This window comes from Sabethes cyaneus, chromosome 3 (genome assembly GCF_943734655.1).
Source record: "Sabethes cyaneus chromosome 3, idSabCyanKW18_F2, whole genome shotgun sequence".
NCBI lineage: Eukaryota > Metazoa > Arthropoda > Insecta > Diptera > Culicidae > Sabethes > Sabethes cyaneus.
Window position 1 is genome coordinate 177,361,806 of NC_071355.1, and position 19,925 is coordinate 177,381,730.

At 40.2% G+C, this 19,925-nt stretch overlaps 1 protein-coding gene across 1 annotated transcript in view; it reads left to right on the forward strand.

The window, feature by feature from the left end:
* Positions 1-1,540: 1,540 nt before the first annotated feature.
* The window catches only part of LOC128740442 (dual specificity calcium/calmodulin-dependent 3',5'-cyclic nucleotide phosphodiesterase 1-like), a 167,462-nt gene continuing 149,077 nt past the window's right edge, over positions 1,541-19,925 (forward strand). Inside the window, exon 1 of the mRNA XM_053835980.1 lies at positions 1,541-1,850. Coding sequence (XP_053691955.1) covers positions 1,541-1,850 — 310 coding nt within the window. The remainder of the gene's footprint in view (positions 1,851-19,925) is intronic.

Below are 19,925 nucleotides of genomic sequence, written 5' to 3' on the forward strand. Positions count from 1 at the left end.
AATAACTCGGTAACGATTGAGATTTGACAATGTACGTAGAAGGTTTTCTGTATAGAAGTTACTATTGGAAATATTCCCCGAATATTCTATAACTTACTAAGCTTATTAACCCTACATTATCTGACCAAAAATCGGACAAGATTCAAAAAGTCAGAGCTCCCGGTTAGAAATAAAAACCTTTAGGCTCACGTATAATTTTAACCATGACGATCATCTGGTGCCTTTTGACAAAATTTCAATTACAATATGTAGTCCGAAATTGGAACTTGAAACACTCGACTTGGGTTTATTTGTACCCTACTGATCTATTGATGGTGGTTAAACTGAAATTTTTAGCAAAACCATCTACTAGAATGTTAATAAAAGAAGAACCAAAACAAATATCTACGAAAACGACACGAACACAATGTTATCTGCTGCCAAGATGCAAACAAAGTGCAACCTGATAAGAAAATCAAGTCAAATCGTCATTTGTTTTCCCCTGCCAGGAATAATGAATCATACACTTGAACGCAAGGCCAGTAGCCGTGGAACGAATCGAGACAGAAACTTGACGGTTAGCCAAAAGAATAAGCTCCTTGTTTGCATTCATCACTTCGAAAACGTGCAACGAATCCTTTTCCATTTAGCGCAGCATCCAAACCACTTTACCGCTTTTCTCGCTCCATTTGAATGGGTCAATTTAAGTATAACCGTTTTGTTTTTTTTTTGCGATCATACATAGTTTAAAGTGAATCGATTCGTTTAAAGTGAGTGAAAATCCTCCGAGTGTCATCGACCGCCTGCGACGTCCGGCCAAGTCAACCCAGTCATCCACAATCTGCATTTTAAAACGCGTCGCTTTCTCTCGTTTTCTCTTCACCGCGTCGGAGAAAATGTAACTATCATGAAACGTTCCTGAAACGTTCCTGAAATCGTGAATTGTTGTGTGCAGCTAGTCAGTAGAGTTGTGATAAAAAGGATAAAATAACTGGCGGATACAGTTTGTATGCAAATCTAGATAAACTCTATTGACCTTATTATAATAATAGTAGAAGGGGCTGACCCAGCAGAAATGTAGTAACCTTATACTTTCACCCCGTCCAATTGCGATGTGTAAATAACAGCAGCCCGAAATAATGCAATCTGCCACAATATGAAACGTGTTGTTCTTGGTCTGTATGAAACGACGAATCTCCTCCTAAGCTAGATGGTTTCTAAATCTCAAACATACGTGACCAATTGGTAGTAGAAGGTAGTCGAAGTAGTGAATCTAGTCCTATTTATACGCATATTCTGTGCACGTGTCGTGTCCTAGCGAAAGAATAAAGAAGTCAATTAACTATGGAGTTAATTAAATACGATTGAATTAGTTTCGGCGAAACTTTCGTTCGACGGGTCCACATTGGAAAGGTAAAAACATTCCCAATGAATTAGATAGTGACAAATAATAAAATTGACACGAAAATGGTGTGATGATTTCGAGTGGAACGAACTTGAAAGCGGTGTTTGTTCTGGTTAGGGAAGTGCTATAATAAATAATCTCGCTCAACCAAAGAAGATGGCCGACACCAGCTCCAGTGAGGAAGAACAGTGTCAGACTCCCGGTCCGGAGTCAACCCCTTCGGTACCGTCGTCGCAGCTGCAAGTGGTCCACCGAGGTCCTGCACGGTGTCACGAGTGCTACAGCGACTGCGGCGATTGCTTTCCTTGCTGCAAGGATGCGGTGCACAAGTGCAATTCGGATCCCCTCAGTGGTGGCAGCAGGATGCTACCCGGCAAAAACCTGCTGACCCGTTCGCTGCGCTATCCAATCGGGCCAGCTACTCGAAAATGTGTGCTCACTCTGGATGGGTACTCGTACGTAATCGGTGAGTATATGCTGTACAAACAGTTGTGTGGATTCTCTTTTCCAAAGAAAATGTATTCAAATTTATGGGCATCCATACAGCTGCCTAGTTGAACATGAAAAACACCAAACCATATCACGATGCCAGGCGCCGGAGCATCGGAACGGCTCGGGATGTCTTATCAGAACTTCAGATATGTTAATATTTGTTAAGTCGCAGATTATTTCATGATTGTTTTCTTCGTATGTGTTTCTTTGTTTTCGTTCCAACTCGCCAGCTTTTGCCTTCTAGCACGTTTTCTAGCTGGAAAAAACATAAAAACCTATCCTGCAACAAAATTATAGCAAAAGCCTCCAAATGCTCCGATGAATAAATTTTCACTACGAATGCCAACGCCAGGTTTGAGGAACGACAAATTGACCAATTTGTTCGTTTTTTTCTCAACTAAGCTAGTCAATTTATTTGGCTTGGACGAGCTTAAGGTTTGAAAGGTAAAATCAAACTATCGAAGTAAACCTCTTTGCAATGATATCAACTATTGCAGATGGTATTGAAGTAATTTGAAATGCTCGATAATGCTGATCGCGGTTAAATTTCCAAACCTAATTCAAACCCCAAGCGATTGTGAGACACTTTAAACGAAACCAAAATCTTCAACATTTTAAAAGAATAGAAGGTCACAGCTGAAAGTCAAAACATGCTGTGCGTTAGCAAATGTTCTTCGATTTCCAAACAATCTTGTTTAAACTGAGCTAATATTTAATCAAATCTAATTATATATTAATTTTTTGTTTTTGTATTTTTTCAGGTAAGTCCATCAGGCAAGGAACAGCACTCTACACCTCAATAGCAAGTATATACGTATATATTATATACTGACAAAATTAGTACTCAATAGGATGCACTGTTTTCTAACAAAAGTTGAGATGCTACACGAAAACAAATTCAATCTCTATAATGCCAATAATGACTTAAAGTTTCCAGATAAATACACCATGACAATCATGGTATCACGAATTTCTTCCGATACACAACACAATATCATGAATTATTATTTAAAGGTACGATTTCAAATCTAACTTTTGAACCGCTGAGTAATCGAAATTAATTGAAATTTTGCATGAAGACAGTTCAAAGTGCATTGTTCACACAATGTGAGATCACATTCATCAGATGCGCAAAGAATGGAAAATAGCGTCGAAAGAACAGCTCGCTCGTGAAAAAAATCCCCACAAGTCCAACAAAAATAATAATCTATCACATCGTGCCATCGGTTAAAAGTTGGGAATCACGAATTGTGCGGGTTCTCGTGTCATAAAACGGTTAGAGGAACGTCTGACTGTCAACCGTAAGCGTAAGAAAGGCGGAGAAAAAAGTCTTTCGTATACTATTAAGGATCACACCCGTGTAGTTGAGACCTTTGACGAGAGACCAAACTCCACCCACTCAAGCTGAATAACGTACGTTCAAGCTTCAGAAGGCCTCAGTAGAATATGGTCGCGAAAAACCGTGTCCGGAAGTTATACGATCTTAAGCTGACGAAACCACACTGCTGCACAGTAGTCCAAAAGGGCGAAAAGTGGAACTTTTTTCCTAGTGTCCCTTGTTTTCATTTTATCATTTATGGTCTTCAGCACTTTTGTTCGTAAGAATATCTCCTTAATCTAAAACTGTCAAAAGTTAGTCGTCGCTTACTATAATGAAATAAAAATAACTTTTTTTTTGTTAGGAAATATAGACATAGTTCCTTCGGCAAAGTTGTAAATATTATAAAAACAAGCAACTTTGCTGAAGAAATAAAATTTCTATCTTTATCGAGTGCTGAACTATAGGACATATTCTTTAAAACTTCTTTAAAAATTGGTTTCACGTACTTAGCTTTTGTTACTTGCATTTTACAAGAATACAAAGTTCTAGGCAATTATTGAAGCTCTCAAAATACACGTTTTTGCAGAAGACCGCAAATCTCTTGGATCTTTACTTGCTGAGTTATCGCATATTCAAGCTTTAAATTTCCATAGCTTCACGAAGCCATGGGGTAAAATGAGGCAAGCGGATTTTAGGAATCAGCGCTTCATCTTAAAGCTTAAGTCGAGTACTATAAACTTGTATGAGTTCCGCTTGTCCCCTAGCACCCAAATTAAAGTACGGCAAGCATACGTTTTATGTATTTCGCGTTCGCGAACGGCTCGATGCACGTCCATTTTTTTGTGTTCATAGATAGATACATGGTTTCTTCGGCAAAGTTATGGAAAACATAAAGATAAACAATTTTGTTAAACAAATTACATTTCTATCTCTATCGAGTGCAGAGCTGTAGAGCATTTTCTTTGGAAAATCTTTAAAAATAAGTTTTGCATATTTAGCGTATGTTGGTTGCATTTGACAAGAGTATATGGTTCTAGGCGATTATTGAGAGACTCAAAATACATGTTTTTGCAGATGCAAATCTCTAGGATTGGTTAGGGTGACAAACACTTAAAAAATAATTTGGAATGGCCTAATACAAGTAAGAAAATTCAACAACGCATTCAAGCTGGAACTCGGAGGAGCTACTTTTCCCTCCGCAAAATCTTTCGCTTGAAAGAATCCAGTGTTAATCACGATCCAGCCCGCTAGCATCTACTCTTTCTGAAGTTGAAGTATAGGGTAACCAACGTAATTTGGACCCCCTCAGCAGCTGTACATAATTTGGACACTTACAGCAAAATCAAATGCAAGTGTCCAAATTATGTACAGCTGCTGAGGGGGTCCAAAATAGGTTGGTTACCCTAAGAGCTTCGTAACGTTTCACTTCATTATGTTGTCTAAAAATCCATAGGATTGCATCTATTTTTTCGGCCTATGGCCTAGATCTAGTGGAAGAACAGGTGGTTTGAGACGTTCTTTTAATAAAAAATAGTAGATTACTTAGAGTCTTGTAACTATTTAGGCCCTGTTGGCAGCCGCTATCCATCTTTTTACTTCACGGCTCACATACACTCCCTCCACAATTATGGATCACCCACAATTATGGATCACTTTTGAGTTTCAAGTTAAATAACTCAGTTAAACAAACTGTTTGAAGGTATGAATCATTTTTGCAATAAAATATACCCTATTAACTAGCTTTTAACACATAAAACATCCTTTAAATCCCGACATTGATGCTTTTTCAATGAGCGTACAAAGTTGTTATCGAGGATCTATCAAAATGTCTGTCGTTTTTTCAATCAGCATAAGCAGTACGTTCCTCATTCATAAGGTTGCTATGTGACATAATCACCAATTTTCGAGCAAAAAATGATTCGTACATAAAGATCAAGCTAAGTTCTTTACGATTCAGCGAAATATTGGTGGTTGCCAATGATGCTCCACTAAAAATAAGTAATTTTCCAAGTGATCCATAATAGGGACCAAAACAAGGTAATTTTTCACAATTATGGATCACTTTGATTCCAATGTAATTTTTACAAATTCAAACATTTTAGCACCTATTACAAACATTTTTTAAGCAGAATCAAAAGCTGCACAGAGCTGAGTTTTTGGAAAATGCTGTTTCTGAATTACGCAGGACAGGAAAGCTTCGTAAGGCAGTAAAACGCTATGATGGTACCTATGCAACCGTTCATCGCAAAAGTTAAGCGAATGTTAGCTCTCATGCAACAATCTAAAACGTTAATTTTTTCCTTAACTTTTTAAAGTTTGAATTTACTGGTTCTTCGAGCTTTCGGTCAAATACGCGCGATTTCCTTCTATGTTTATTTTTCATTTTTTCGGTTTATTGTCGCCTTTCCACTGTTTCATACAAAGTCGCATCATAGCAGCGATTAAATTAAACTCTTGCTTCGATTAACTTTTCCGAGTTCCACTGTACCTACTTCGTTAATAACAATTCGGAAAAAAGAAAACTGCATCCTATACTAGTCTTTTCGGAGCCAACGCGGCTGGTGAGCCTAAGACTTTTTTCCAGGACAACCCGAGCAGGAGCGAAGAACAAAATAATATCAAAATTTGGTCTTGTTTTGGCTGACATAGTTGGTAAAATAACAAAAAATACTATCAAAATTTTACTCCTTAAAGGCCAAAAGAATAATTACTTGTGTTATTTGAATAACAAAGCAATAACATGACTGTATTCAGAGTTTAGAACAACATATTTTAGTATTATTAAGGTATTGAATAACAAATGCAGTAGTATATGAGATATTAAAAAATCATTTTATAAAATAGTTATAATCTAAAATCTCTCTAACCAATAACATTTTTTTTATGAAATATATCAAATGTCATTTTAAGGCCAAAATAAGATATGGATAACAAAATCAGTTATTAAACTCATCTTACAACCACTGTTTTAAATATCTACTTAATAACAAAAATGTATTATCAATGTATCTCAATATCTATTCAATAACAAAATATACCATTATAACACAGTTTGATATTGTTTTTATATTATTTTGCTCTTCGCTCCTGCTCGGGAAAAAATCAGTCGTGAAATCGCGAAAAGCATTCCCAAAGGCTGATCAGTAGGTGTCTACAAAGAAGTACGGCAGGCATCTAAAGACAGACCAAAAGCCACACAAGGTCTTTCATACGATTTGAAACATGTTATTTTTATGTTATTACATGATTTGAATAAAGTTCGTTGAGAGAATTCGCTGCAAAAAGTATATTTTTATTTTGATCCATAATATGATGAAAATTGTTTCATAATTGTGACCGCTGTGATCCATAATTGTGTATTTGATCAGTCATAATATAAGCTTAATTTCCGTGGAAAACTTGCACTAAATAGGTTTAATAACTGAATCAACTGAAAGATTACATATTTCTGTAACTAAAAACATTTATAAACTGCTTTTAAACAATAGCATGCGCTACAATTGATTAATTTAAAATCATACTTCTGCTAAAATGGTCCATAATTGTGGGGGAACTGTAATTGTCACAGGTCACTAACGAACCAAAGTAAACAATTCGTCGACCACTTCAAAAATATCTTCATCTATCATCACCGCAGTTCAAACACCCAAATGGCTACCACGCTCTCTACCAACCACCATATACTTCGTTTTGGTAGAATTTATGGTAAGCCCTACCCTTGTAGCTTCCGCCTTAAGATGCGTGTACGCTACTTTCACAACTCAACGGTTGGCATCAATGATATCGATTTCGTCCGTAAACGCTAGGAGCGCATGAGAAATCGTGAAGATGATACCGCTTCTCTGCACGCCCTTCGAATAGCACCTTCCAATGTAATATTGAACAGCAAATTCGATAGTCCGTCATCTTGCTTCAATCTATCTAACGTCACAATCGAATCCGATGTATCACCCGCTATCCTGACACTTGATTTTGAACCATCAAGCGTAGCACATGTCAGCCAAATCAGTTTTGTTGGAAACCCATGTTCAAGCAAAACCTGCCACAGCTCATTTCGTTTAACTGAATCGTACGCCGCCTTAAAGTCTATAAACAAATGGTTAGTTCGCAAGTTAAATTCCTAGAATTTTTTGGACGATTTGTCGCAAGGTGAACATTTAGTCCATCACGGAGCGTCCCTCTCGAAAACCACACTGGTATTTGCCAACAAAGATAATTGCTGCATTCCAGTCGATGGCCTTTTTTGTAAACAGGGCATATGAGACCTTTCAAGCAGTCCGCAGGTAATTCCTTCCAATCCATACCTTTAGTATAACCTGTTGGATTACCCAAATACAGCCGTTCACTCCCGACTTTCAAAAGTTCGCCGGGGATACCGTCCTTTCCAGCTGCTTTACCGTTTTTCAGCTCTCTTGCTGGTTTTCTAACCTTTGTTCAAAGTTGGTGGATCAACATCTTGTCCATCATCCTCAATCGTTATCCTGCTTCTGTTGACCGCTCCATCTTGTTCACCATTCAACAATGCATCGAAATGTTGTTTCCAACGCCTAGCCACCTCTGATCTTTCAGTAATCTGGTTCCCTTCCTTGTCGTTGCACATAACAGGAGTTGGCACGGCCCGGTTGGATCATATTGAAGAAGCTACTCGGATCGTACCTCTCGGAGCAAACTTTCAATCTCCGCAAGAACGCGATCCCAGTGCTGGCGTTTCTTACGACGGCGAAGTCTCTTTTCGGCACCTCTAGCATCTCGGTATCTCTCTCTGCTGTGGCGTGTCACGGCGTGGCGATTCTTCTTATCAGTCACTCGTTGGCACTCTACGTCAAACCACTCACTGGAAGTGGCTACAGCAGTAATAACCAGCAGTTCTTGCGCTGTAGTACTGATCGCGTCGTAGATGTGACTCCACAGTTCGTACAGGTTCTTTCCAAGTTGATCACTGATCCGCTCATCATCCGAGAGTACTAATCTGTTACCGCACTTGGTTCAAAGTCCTCATTAGTGAATTATATTGGTTGGTAAATGGTTGGATAACGCGTAAAACAGACCCCATTGTGGTCCCTAGCCTCTTATCTAGCAACTCCTACCCCTACCTCGACGTGGTACCAGCTGGAATACGAGCAACCTTAGCGGAGATCGGGTAACCAACCCCGGTGGAAACTAAGGTCGTATACCAACAGGGGAGGAGGCACAGTGTGTCTCGACACTGCAAGATGGCAGCCCCATCACGAGACTCGGTAGCGTAAGCCCTAGTACGGCTGCCTATCTAAACAAAAAAAAACTTACAACAAGAGTCAAGAAATATCTTCTCGGAATATTCGGCATGGACCAAGGCGACGAAATAAGGACATGGAATGGAGACTTGGTACCTGGAACTGCAGATCGCTAAATTTCGTTGGTGGCGACAGGGTGCTGCTCGATCAGCTAAAACCCCGAATGTTTGGCATCGTGGCGCTGCAGGAGATCTGTTGCAAGGGCGAGAAGGTGTGGAGGATCCGTGGCGGCAGAGCCCGTGGTGGAGCGACCAACGAGCTGGGAACGGGCTTCGTAGTGTTGGGCAAAATGCAGGATCGCGTAATGGATTGGAAAGCGATCAACGAGAGGATGTGCGTGTTGAGGATAAAAGGCCGTTTCTTCAACTACACCATCATAAACGTGCATTGCCCACACGAAGGTAGACCCGACGACGAGAAGAAAGGGTTCTATGCGCAGCTGGAGGCAACGTACGACAGCTGCTCACCACGGGGATATGAACGCCCAAATCGGCAGGGAAGCAATGTATAGACCGGTGATCGGGCCCCATAGCCTGCACACCGACACGAACGATAACGGCCAGCGATGCATCAACTTTGCGGCTTCCCGAGGCTTGGTGATCAAAAGCACCTTCCACCTTGTAACATTACTAACTAAATGTTCTTGTTACATAACCTACAGGTAACATTTTAACGTAACAATGCTATCATTTTTTATTTAAATGCTACGTAAAATTTTGATAACTTTGTAACATTACAATGTTACTTCTGTGTTACTTAACAGCAACATTGTGTTACTTTCAGTGTTGAACACCGTGTGTTCAGCACAGAGGCGCTGGACAAAAGGAGACTGCACAACCCCCCTTATTAAGCTAGCGACATGAGTTGGGTTATCTTTAGACACAAATTGTGCCTCTTCCTTCGTCTACCACCGACCGAGAAGTTTAATCTAACTTTGTTTTACTGGCGGAACGACGACACTACTGGCGGCCCTTGCGACTTACGAGGTATTGCGTGTGACGTTTGATACTTACCAAATTAAACTGGTACTGGTAGTTCGATACTTGTCAAACTGTACCAAAATCTGCAAAAATAACGGAATATCTAAAGTTTCCACGACTACAGGTACTACCACAACTACTGGAGAATCTACCCTACATGAATTAAAAGGAATCTAATAATCGATGATTTGGAATTTAAATGTAGGTACTTTTTATTTAACGACCATTCAAAGAACAAATATTGGTGACGGATGCCTGAATACATGTAAAGTCCCGAAAATACTAGGCGAGTTGACTATGTAGCTGCTGAGCTTACAAGCTGATCGTAAACTGCGTGAGTTTATGATCAGCTCTTAAGTGCACTTGCTAGTAGTTAGTCAATTCGCATAGTATTGTCGAGGCTGTACATATATTCTGGTGGCAAGTATTATTGAGGTGTCACAGTTAAGTATTTTTTGTGACGTTACAAAAACATTTATATTGTTAGATAACAAATAATAGGATTGTTACATAACAATGATAATAATGTAACGTAACGTTACATTGCTTTAATGTTATCGCAATCTTATATATAAAAATGGATTTCTGTCTTTCTGACAGTCTGTCTGACTGTCTGTCGGGATGTTCCTTATAGAATCGAAAACTAATGAACCAATCGGTGTGAAAATTTGCATGTAGAGGTTTTAAGGGCCAGGGAAGATTCTTATGATGGTTAGAGACCCCTCCTCCTACTAAGAGGGGGGGGCTCCCATACAAATGAAACACAAATTTCTGTATAACTCGAGAACTAACCAAGCGAATGGAACAAAATTTGGCATGTGGGTGTTTTCGGTGAAAAGAATTTTTTCTATGGAAAATTGAGACCCCTACCCTCTCTAGAAGGGGAACTATGACTCCTCTCCCCTTTAAGAGGGGGACTTCCATACAAATGAAATACAAATTTCTTCATAACTCGAGAACTAATCAAACAAATGGAACCAAATTTGGCATGTGGGTGTTTTTGGAGGCAAGATTTTTTTCTATGGTGAATTAGGGCCCTTCCCCACTTTAGGAGGGGGGGACACCTATGCAAGTGAAATACAAATTTCCTCATAACTCGATAACTAATCAATCAAATGGAAACATATTTGGCATGTGGGTGTTTTTGGAGGCAAGAATTTTTTCTATGATGAATTAGGACTTCTTACCTTTTTAGGAGGGGGGGTTTCCATACAAATGAAATACAAATTTCTTCATAACTTCAGAACTAATCATGCAAATGGAATAAAATTTAGCATGTGGTTGTTTTTGCAGGCAATTTTTTTTTTTCTAAGGTGAATTAAACCCGCTCCCCTCTTACGGAGGAGAATTATAACCCCTACCCCCTTCAAGAGGGGGGCCTTCCATACAAATGAAATACAAATTTTTTCATAACTCGAGAACTAATCAAACAAATGGAACCAAATTTGGCATGTGAAGGTTTTTGGAGGTAATTTTTTTCTATGGTGAATTGGGACTCCTCCCCACTTTAGGAGGGGGGGCTCCTATACAAATGAAATACAAATTTCCTCATAACTCAAGAACTAATCAATCAAATGGAACCATATTTGGCATGTGGGTGTTTTTGGAGGCAAGATTTTTTTCTATGATGAATTAGGACCCCTCCCCACTTTAGGAAGGGGGAAGCTCCTATGCAAATGAAACACAAATTTCCTCATAATTCGAGAACCAATCAAGCAAATGGAACCAAATTTGGCAAGTGGGGGTTTTGGAGGTAGCAATTTTTTTATGATGGTTTGAGACCCCTCACTCCTGTGATAGGGAGATAAAGAGTCCCATACAAATAAAACAGAAATTTTTGCGTGGAAAACATTAGTCAATAACAAGACCACCAAAAACTATCAACAGTAACATTAGTTGATTCAGGGCGAGACAGATACAGGCCGGGAGTGTTGCCGTCGACCTGGCGTCAGAAGCCCCGGCCAGTGCGGGGTGGCAGCCCCCCGTGGGGATCTACTCTATCTAGGTTTATTTATTTTCCTAGTTCTACTGACCTCGATTACTTTCCTTCAGTTGGGTCATCCCTGCGAAATGGTACTTTCCACGAAAAGATTTTCCGAGAAATGGTAAATCCCGCGTAAGGTTTTTCGTGAAATGGTATTCTGCGAAACTCTGAATTCCGCTTTATGGTCAACCGAGAATTGGTGTTCCGCAAAATGGTATTCGGCGAAATTGTTTGTAATGATGGCGAATGTTTAAACGCTATCCGAGTTATTTTTTATTTTACTGTGAGGAAAATTTATATATTAAAATACCCATGAACTCCTCAGAAACTTGCAAAACTCAAGATTGTGATAAAGGTCATTCGAGACTCATGATTTATGTACAACACAGTTTAATTTGTGGCAATATGAAGTTTGTCGAGTCAGCTAGTGTTACATAAACATTATCGCAATGTTACATTGTAATGTAACAATATTATGTTAAAAAATGGGCAATTTCAACCATCCTGTTACTCTCGGGTTACGTAACTACAACCTCACATCATAACACAGTTACGTAACAATCTGGTTAATGTTATGTAACAATGTTGACCGGAGTTTCAATGTTGCTGTTTTCTATAAAAGACTACTACGTACTGTTTCTACCTGCGTATTCTGCCCCGATTTACTCTCAATAATTGGTATATTTTTCATGCACTGCGATAACTGGTACACCCGCACTAAACCTTCGAAAAACAACAATATTAGGACGAACTAACGATGCGAAATGATACATAACCTATAGAATGCTAAGCCTTTTGTTATCTTTATTGCCTTAGACGCCACAAAATTGTGGATTAGTTTCGACACTGAGAGGAAGGTGTAAATATCTGCTCGGTTAAATTTCTCCTAGAGAATAATAACAGCTGGTTAGCTTATCACAATGTTTTATCTGTAGTGTTATGGTAGCAGGTAATGCCAAAAAAATATAGGATCGCATCGATAACCTGTATACTGTGTCCCATAAGAATGAAAATCTCTCATGGAGTTGTCATCCAATGCATTGAGATAGAAAAAGCGTGGGTCGTCTACAAACGTGATTTCGTTCGATAAAGAAATACAGTAAGTCCCATTCTGTCGACGATTATGATTGAACGTTGCTGAATATAAACATAGGTTTTTCTACATTTTGCTACACAATAGCTGGCCGTAGCGAAACAAAAAGCGCCAGAACGATTACGACACCTAATGCTTGCTGGGGGTCAATCTTCAGAGCCCCCAGCCAAAGCGACACAATGGTTTTCGACTGAAACAATTCCACTGCAAACGTAATTTCGTTATGTTATACTGAATGCGGTGCAATCGTAAATTTCATCTTTGTCGTACGATTATTTTTTACTACCGATATGGGTACATAACTGCTAGAGGTGTCGTTTTACAAAAAAAAATTAGAAGTAAGAGGCGTTGGGCTTCCATTTTTGCAACGCAAAAAAAGTGCAATGAAGAATTTCACAACCAGAATAAATCAAAATAAATCATGCCCCAAAGAATTAAAGAAAAAATTACAACTACAATTACAATTTAACATTGTTTTAGCTACGGTGAACTTTCCTCCTCGAAATACTCAATTCTCCTCTCTAATTTAGATTAAACTTTTAAGATAACACAAGATTGCTTAGTATTGTGCGATAAACGGGCTTGTCGACTAGAAAAGTAATCTGTATAGCGATTGTTCGTGTACCGAACAACCCTGAATACACGCGTAAAACCACTCAATCAATCCTATATAGCATCGGTTGGTCAGTCAGCTGCTATCAGTTACTCGATACCGGCCGGCAGTACGATGGCTAGCATTAGACTGCTGTGGTCACTATTGGCGATTCTTTCCATCGCTGCGAATTGTGTGCGAGCACAGCAGACTGCAGATCAGAAGGACTGGTGGGAAACGGCAGTGTTCTACCAGATCTACCCGAGATCTTTCTACGACTTGAAGGGCGATGGAATCGGCAACTTGAAAGGAATCACCGCCAAGCTGCAGTATCTGAAAGACACCGGCTTCGATGCCACGTGGCTTAGTCCAATTTTCGCATCCCCTCAGGAAGACTTCGGATATGATGTCAGCGACTTTATGTCAGTGGATCCCATTTTCGGCACCAATGCGGATCTAGACGAGCTGTTTGCAGAAGCGAAAAAAATCGGTATTAAAATCATTCTCGATTTTGTACCGAATCATTCTAGCAATCAGCATGAATGGTTCATTCAATCCGAGCTGAAGCAAGCTCCGTACACGGATTATTATGTTTGGCATAAAGGCAAAACAAATGAAGCCGGAGGACGCCCTTTGGTGCCTAACAATTGGGTAAGTTTTACTGCAACATAAAAACCAACCGATAGTTCAAAATGAATGCATTCCATCTATCCAGCAATCTGTTTTTTACGGCTCCGCATGGCAATGGAGTGACATCCGGGAAGAGTACTACCTGCATCAATTTGCCATCGGGCAACCAGATTTAAACTTCCGAAATGATTTAGTGATCCAAGAATTCGACAACATATTGCTGCACTGGATAAGCAAGGGCGCTTCCGGGTTCCGAATTGACGCAATCAATCACATGTTTGAAGTCGAAGACTTTCGAGATGAACCGATAAATGATCCAGATGATCCGAACAGCTACGGTTATACGCATCACATTTACACCAAAGATTTACCCGAGACATACGACATAATTGCGCGCTGGCGAGTTTTGATTGATAACTATGTTAAAGATCGTGTTGATATGGAGACTGTGTAAGTGTTACAAAATTCTCAATCACCCTATTTTGGCTTGATTTTTCCTATGTTTCTAGAATCATAATGACGGAAGCGTATGCAAATCTTACAACGACAATGCAATACTACGAGTCTGATAATAAAACGCAACAGCGAGCGCATTTTCCTTTTAATTTTGCCATGATTGAAGATCTGAACGATCAGTCGAAAGCAACGAACTTCAAATTTATCATCGATCGTTGGCTGGAAAATATGCCCCGCGGAAAAATTACCAACTGGGTGCTCGGGAACCATGACAAACCTCGGATCGCCAGTCGGTATGGACGAGAACGTGTTGAAGGAATGGCGTTGCTCTTGATGACCCTGCCCGGAGTTGCCGTTGTCTACAATGGGGAGGAAATTGGTATGGAAGATTTTCGAGATATGTCGTACGAAGATAGTAAAGATCCACAAGGTTGCAATCTGGGACCGGATGGCTATAAAGGGGCCTCCAGAGATCCTCAGCGGACACCATTCCAGTGGGATGATACATTTAATGCTGGCTTTTCTAATGCCTCTAAAACGTGGCTTCCTGTTCATCCCCTATACAGACAAACTAACCTTCTCAAACAACAGGAAGCGGACTATAGCACCTATAAATTCTACGTTGACGCGCTGAAGCTACGTAAGGAACGTGTTTTCACTCACGGTGAGTTTCTGTCACGTGCATTCAACGATGACATTTTTGGAATCGTGAGATACATACGCGAGGACGACGATCGCTCGTTTGATCCGTACAGTGTGGTAATCATTAATTTTGCTCGCGGTTCTCATGAGATAAACGTGAAAGATCTTTACCGATTTGCTGGCGACAGTGTCAAAGTGCATTTGGTCGGTAAGGAGTCGCGATACAGCGTTGGGGATTCTATCAACACGACTGCTTTGCTATTGGGACCATACGAATCCATCGTACTTGGAAACATAAACGCTGGAATGACAGTTAGGCTGTCATTCTGTTTGCTGGTCGTTGCTTTGATAAAATCGATGTTATTTTAGTTTTAAGATTGGTTTAAGTCCAAGGTAACAAGCATAGAAAAGTTTTTTGTATGAAAGACTGATAATTCCAACTAGTTCCACAAAAATTAAATGGTTTTACCTATCTACTCCGAACATCCGATTTCATACGATTCCTGAAAAGTCAATTGTGTAACAGTATAACCGTGACAAAGTTTTTTTATTTATTTTTTTTCAAATCGGCATTCGTGTGATCTAATTTTCTCAAACACGCGTTCTCATTCGAGCGAACACACTGGCATATGCAACTCTCTCGGACACCCTTTCTTATTTTTTCATACTCTCGATGTGTTTTTGCAAGTTAGCCACGGTAGTCGCTCTCGGTCGTCATTGCAACCCGAGCAGTTGCTACTGAACCCTCGCGAGGGGCCGCACTCTTACGCAGGTGTAAAGCGTGGCGTAACCGCGTAAGATGATGAAAAAAACTATAGCAAAATCTGTAGCAACGCAACCTACTCATGCTCTCGAGCTGTTGGTTTTGTGAGCGGGCTGCATAGAACGTCGCTACGAGGCTGTGTGCTCACGAATGTGTCGGTAGCATAAAGTAGCAACCCGTACGCATTGTTTGTTTCTCACTCGATATGCAACATTGTACAAGACATAGTTGGCTAGACATACAGGTGTCGGGCTTAACAGACATGAGGCATAGTGGATAGACCGTAAACTTCTCAGTTCTCACGTCTCACTACTCACTTCTCTCTTCTCGCTCTTCACTTCTCATTTCATAACTCACTTATCACTACTCACTTCTCATTTCACAGTTCTCACTTCACACTTCTCACCTCTCACTTCTCACTACTCGATTCTCACTTCTCACTTTTAGATTCTCACTTTTTTCTTCTCACTTCTCATTTCTCACCTCTCACTTCTCCTTCTAACATATCAGTTCCCCCTTCTGACATCTCATTTTTCTCTTTTAACATCTCACTTCTCCCTTCTAACGACTCACTTCTCCCTTCTAACAACTCACTTCTCCCTTCTAACAACGCACTTCTCCTTTCTAGTATCTCACTTCTCAGTTTTCGCTTCTAAGTTCTCACATCACGGCTATATGCTATTAACGCTTTTTACGCGTTTAGGGTGAGATGGCCATAAACCACGTAATGAAGCGAATAAGCCCCTAAAGGTGTGGGACGGATACGTCGTAAGGATACCGAACTACAGTGCGACGAAAACAGTTCTGTTTAATAAACCCACCTGCACCAGGAACACAACGTGGAAGATGGATTGACCAGGTCGGAAGTAATTTGCGACTTCTGAGACACAGCTCTATGCTGCTGACGACGGCGACGATGATAATTATTAGTCAACTGTTTATTAATTCAACTAATTCAACTAAAAACCATGTCTTTCACTAGGCATCAATTTCCGATTACAATAGCTTCGTATGGACCAAGCGTTAAGCCTCCCGTTCCGACATTATCTCCCGCATTGTAACTTGACTGCTTACTAGTCAACTTAACAGTGGCACTCTCGCTGGCGTATTCATACATGTGGTGAACGTAAATTTTGTGTGTGTTTCCGGACAGGTTGATTAACACCGCATTGTACGGATCCAGGTAACGATTCTCGTGTTCGTGAATGTAGCGAACTAAGCCGAATACATCATTATTGAAGGCGTACGATGCGAACGCTCCGTGAGTGAAAACCCGTTCCTTGCGTAGTTGTACGGCATTAACGTAGAACTTGTAAGTGCTCACACTTGCCTCCTGCTGTTGGCGGAGATTGTTGCTCGCGTACTGAGGATGCAGTGGAAGCCATGTCTTAGCGGCATTGGAAAACCCGGCATTATAACCGTTATTCCACTGGAAAGGTGTTCGCTGTGGATCTCTAGAGGCCCATTTGTAATTGTTCGGCCCAAGATTACAACCCTGTGGATCTCTAGTATCTTCGAAGGACATATCGCGAAAATCTTCCATACCGATTTCTTCGCCATTGTAGACTACAGCCGCTCCTGGTAGAGTCATCAGCATTAGTGCCATTCCATCAACACGTTCTCGGCCATATCGACTAGCGAAGCGAGGTTTATCGTGGTTTCCCAGAACCCAATTGGTAATTTTGCCGCTAGGCATATTACTTAGCCATCGGTCAATAACGTACTTGAAATCATGGGCATTTGACCAATCGTTCAAATCTTCAATCATAGCAAAATTAAACGGGAAATGTGCTCTCGGACGTCCATCATCCGACTGATAGTACTTCATCGTCATTGTGAGGTTGGCATACGCTTCAGTCATCATGATACTGTGAGAAAGAAACAACAAGTCACATCACCTATTTTTTATGGATTGATATTTAGCTACTTACACTGTTTGTAGTCCATTGGCAGCCACGTAGTCATCTATCAATTTACGCCAGCGTCCCACAACTTCGTAAGTCTCCGGTAGATCCTTAGTGTAGATATGATGGGTATATCCATAGCTATTCGGATCACTTGGATCGTTGATTGGTTCATCACGAAGATCTTCTACCTCAAACATATGGTTTACAGCATCAACCCGGAATCCAGAAGCGCCTTTAGCCATCCAGTAGCGAAGAATATCATCGAACTCTTTGATCACTGCCTCATTGCGATAATTTAAATCCGGCTGACCTACGGCAAACTGGTGCAGATAATACTGCTGACGGATTTCACTCCATTGCCAGGCAGAGCCGTAGAACAGCGACTGCCAATTATTTGGCACCAAAGGCCGCCCATCTCCGTTCGGCTTGCCATCGTGCCAAATGTAATAGTTCGTGTACGGTTCTATTCTTTGCTCGGACTTAATGAACCACTCGTGCTGATTACTGGTATGATTTGGAACAAAATCGAGGATGATTTTGATTCCCAACTTCTTCGCCTCCGTGAACAGTTGCTCCAAATCAGCGTTGGTTCCGAACAGCGGATCCACCGATAGAAAATCGCTTACGTCATAACCATAGTCCTCTTGGGGAGACGAAAAAATCGGGCTCAACCAGGTGGCATCGAATCCACTGTCCTTCAAATACTGCAGCTTCGCTGTAACACCTTTCACATCACCAACTCCGTCGTCGTTCGAATCGTAAAATGACCGCGGATATATCTGATAGAACACTGTCGTCTCCCACCAGTCCTTCTGCTGGGCTACGGTCACTCCCAGTAGAGTCGCCAACAGCAGCGACAAAACTTTACAACTCACCATCTTCCCAGTCTCCGAAAATCTGAACGTCAACAAACCGCCGAAAAGTTTCTTTTATAACCACAAAGCAGCTATCAGGTTGTTTAGCTACCGAGAGAGATCACGCACGAGGGGCATGCGCGATGTTACACCCAAAACAGAACAACTTTGAAAACTGAAGAAAACAATAACGATATAAAATATAGATTTAAAAAACAGTTTCTGTTTGGGTGTAGGATTTAAACAACACAATGACATGGTGGATAGAAGAGTCCATATAGATTATCCGGACCTCAGGGGTCGGATAATCTTTATGGTCAACCACCAGTAATAAAGATATTAGTACACTTTGACTTGATTTATAAATAAATTGCGGTACGCAAAAATTATTGATAATCTGATTTTCCCTATTTGAATTGCTACTGGTATTGGAGACGGTTGAGGGGTAATCGTTAAGTGGTTGTGGCGAGTGCACCTATATTAGTCCTACTAGGTGATGCAAATAAACGAATAATTATTTTCTAGTATGATAATTATAATAGACCGCTGAATTTTTATTAAAAGATGTGGCTTTTCGGTCTCGAGTTTCTTACGAAAACTTTATTTTACGTTCAGCTGACGTTTCGAAGAACTATGCCTTCATCTTCGGAGCAACTATTGTTATAAAACATTACAATTATTTAAACAATCTTCATCATTAAACATAATTACTTACAACGTTGATAATTGTTTTCTTAGTCAAGTGTTTGAACATGAAAGTGTTATTTTTGTTTAACCCTCTATACTGAAAGCATAACAAAATGGACGGAAACGGATTTTTTACAAACTAACTATTGTATTGGCTAACTTAAAATTCCAACTTACACTATAACCGTCTACGCACATCACAACCAGATCGATTATTCCAATATGAACTTTCTAATATGCTGCTGTAAACGAAGCTTCTGTATTTAATTTGAGAGACGGAGAGAAAGAGAGTAAAAAATTAGACGATTACTGAGCAAGTGAATGCAAAATACCCGAATATGCCACATTTAAATTATTCGTATCAGTTCTAAAATTTATTGTAAGTTGGTCCGTAAATATATGGCACATTTCAAGTATTTGCAGTGCTTGAACTCGATTGTCTTGATTTAAAATCGTTACTTTAGACAGATCAAAATTATGATCATTATCTATCATGTGTACCATCAGCGCCGTCTTTTTGAACTCATCTTTTTTGTTACTCTCCGCACTGCCCGACGCATTAAACTCTTGATATCGTTTCATAAGTGAACGATGACCAGACAAACGTTGTTTGAGTTGTTGTGTTGTTAACCCAATGTATGCACTGTCGCAGTCTATGCAAGGTATGCGATAGATTACATTGCGCTTAAAAAGTTTTGGAGTCGGATCTTTTAATTTTGAAAATAAAACTGAATTTGTTTTCGCGCACTTAAAACCCAATTTAACGTTTTTAAAGTTTCTGCGTATTATTCTTGCAAGTGCGGGAGTTAGAGACTCAACGTGATGAAGAGATCGATAAACTTGTGGTGTATTCTCAGTAGCAGCACC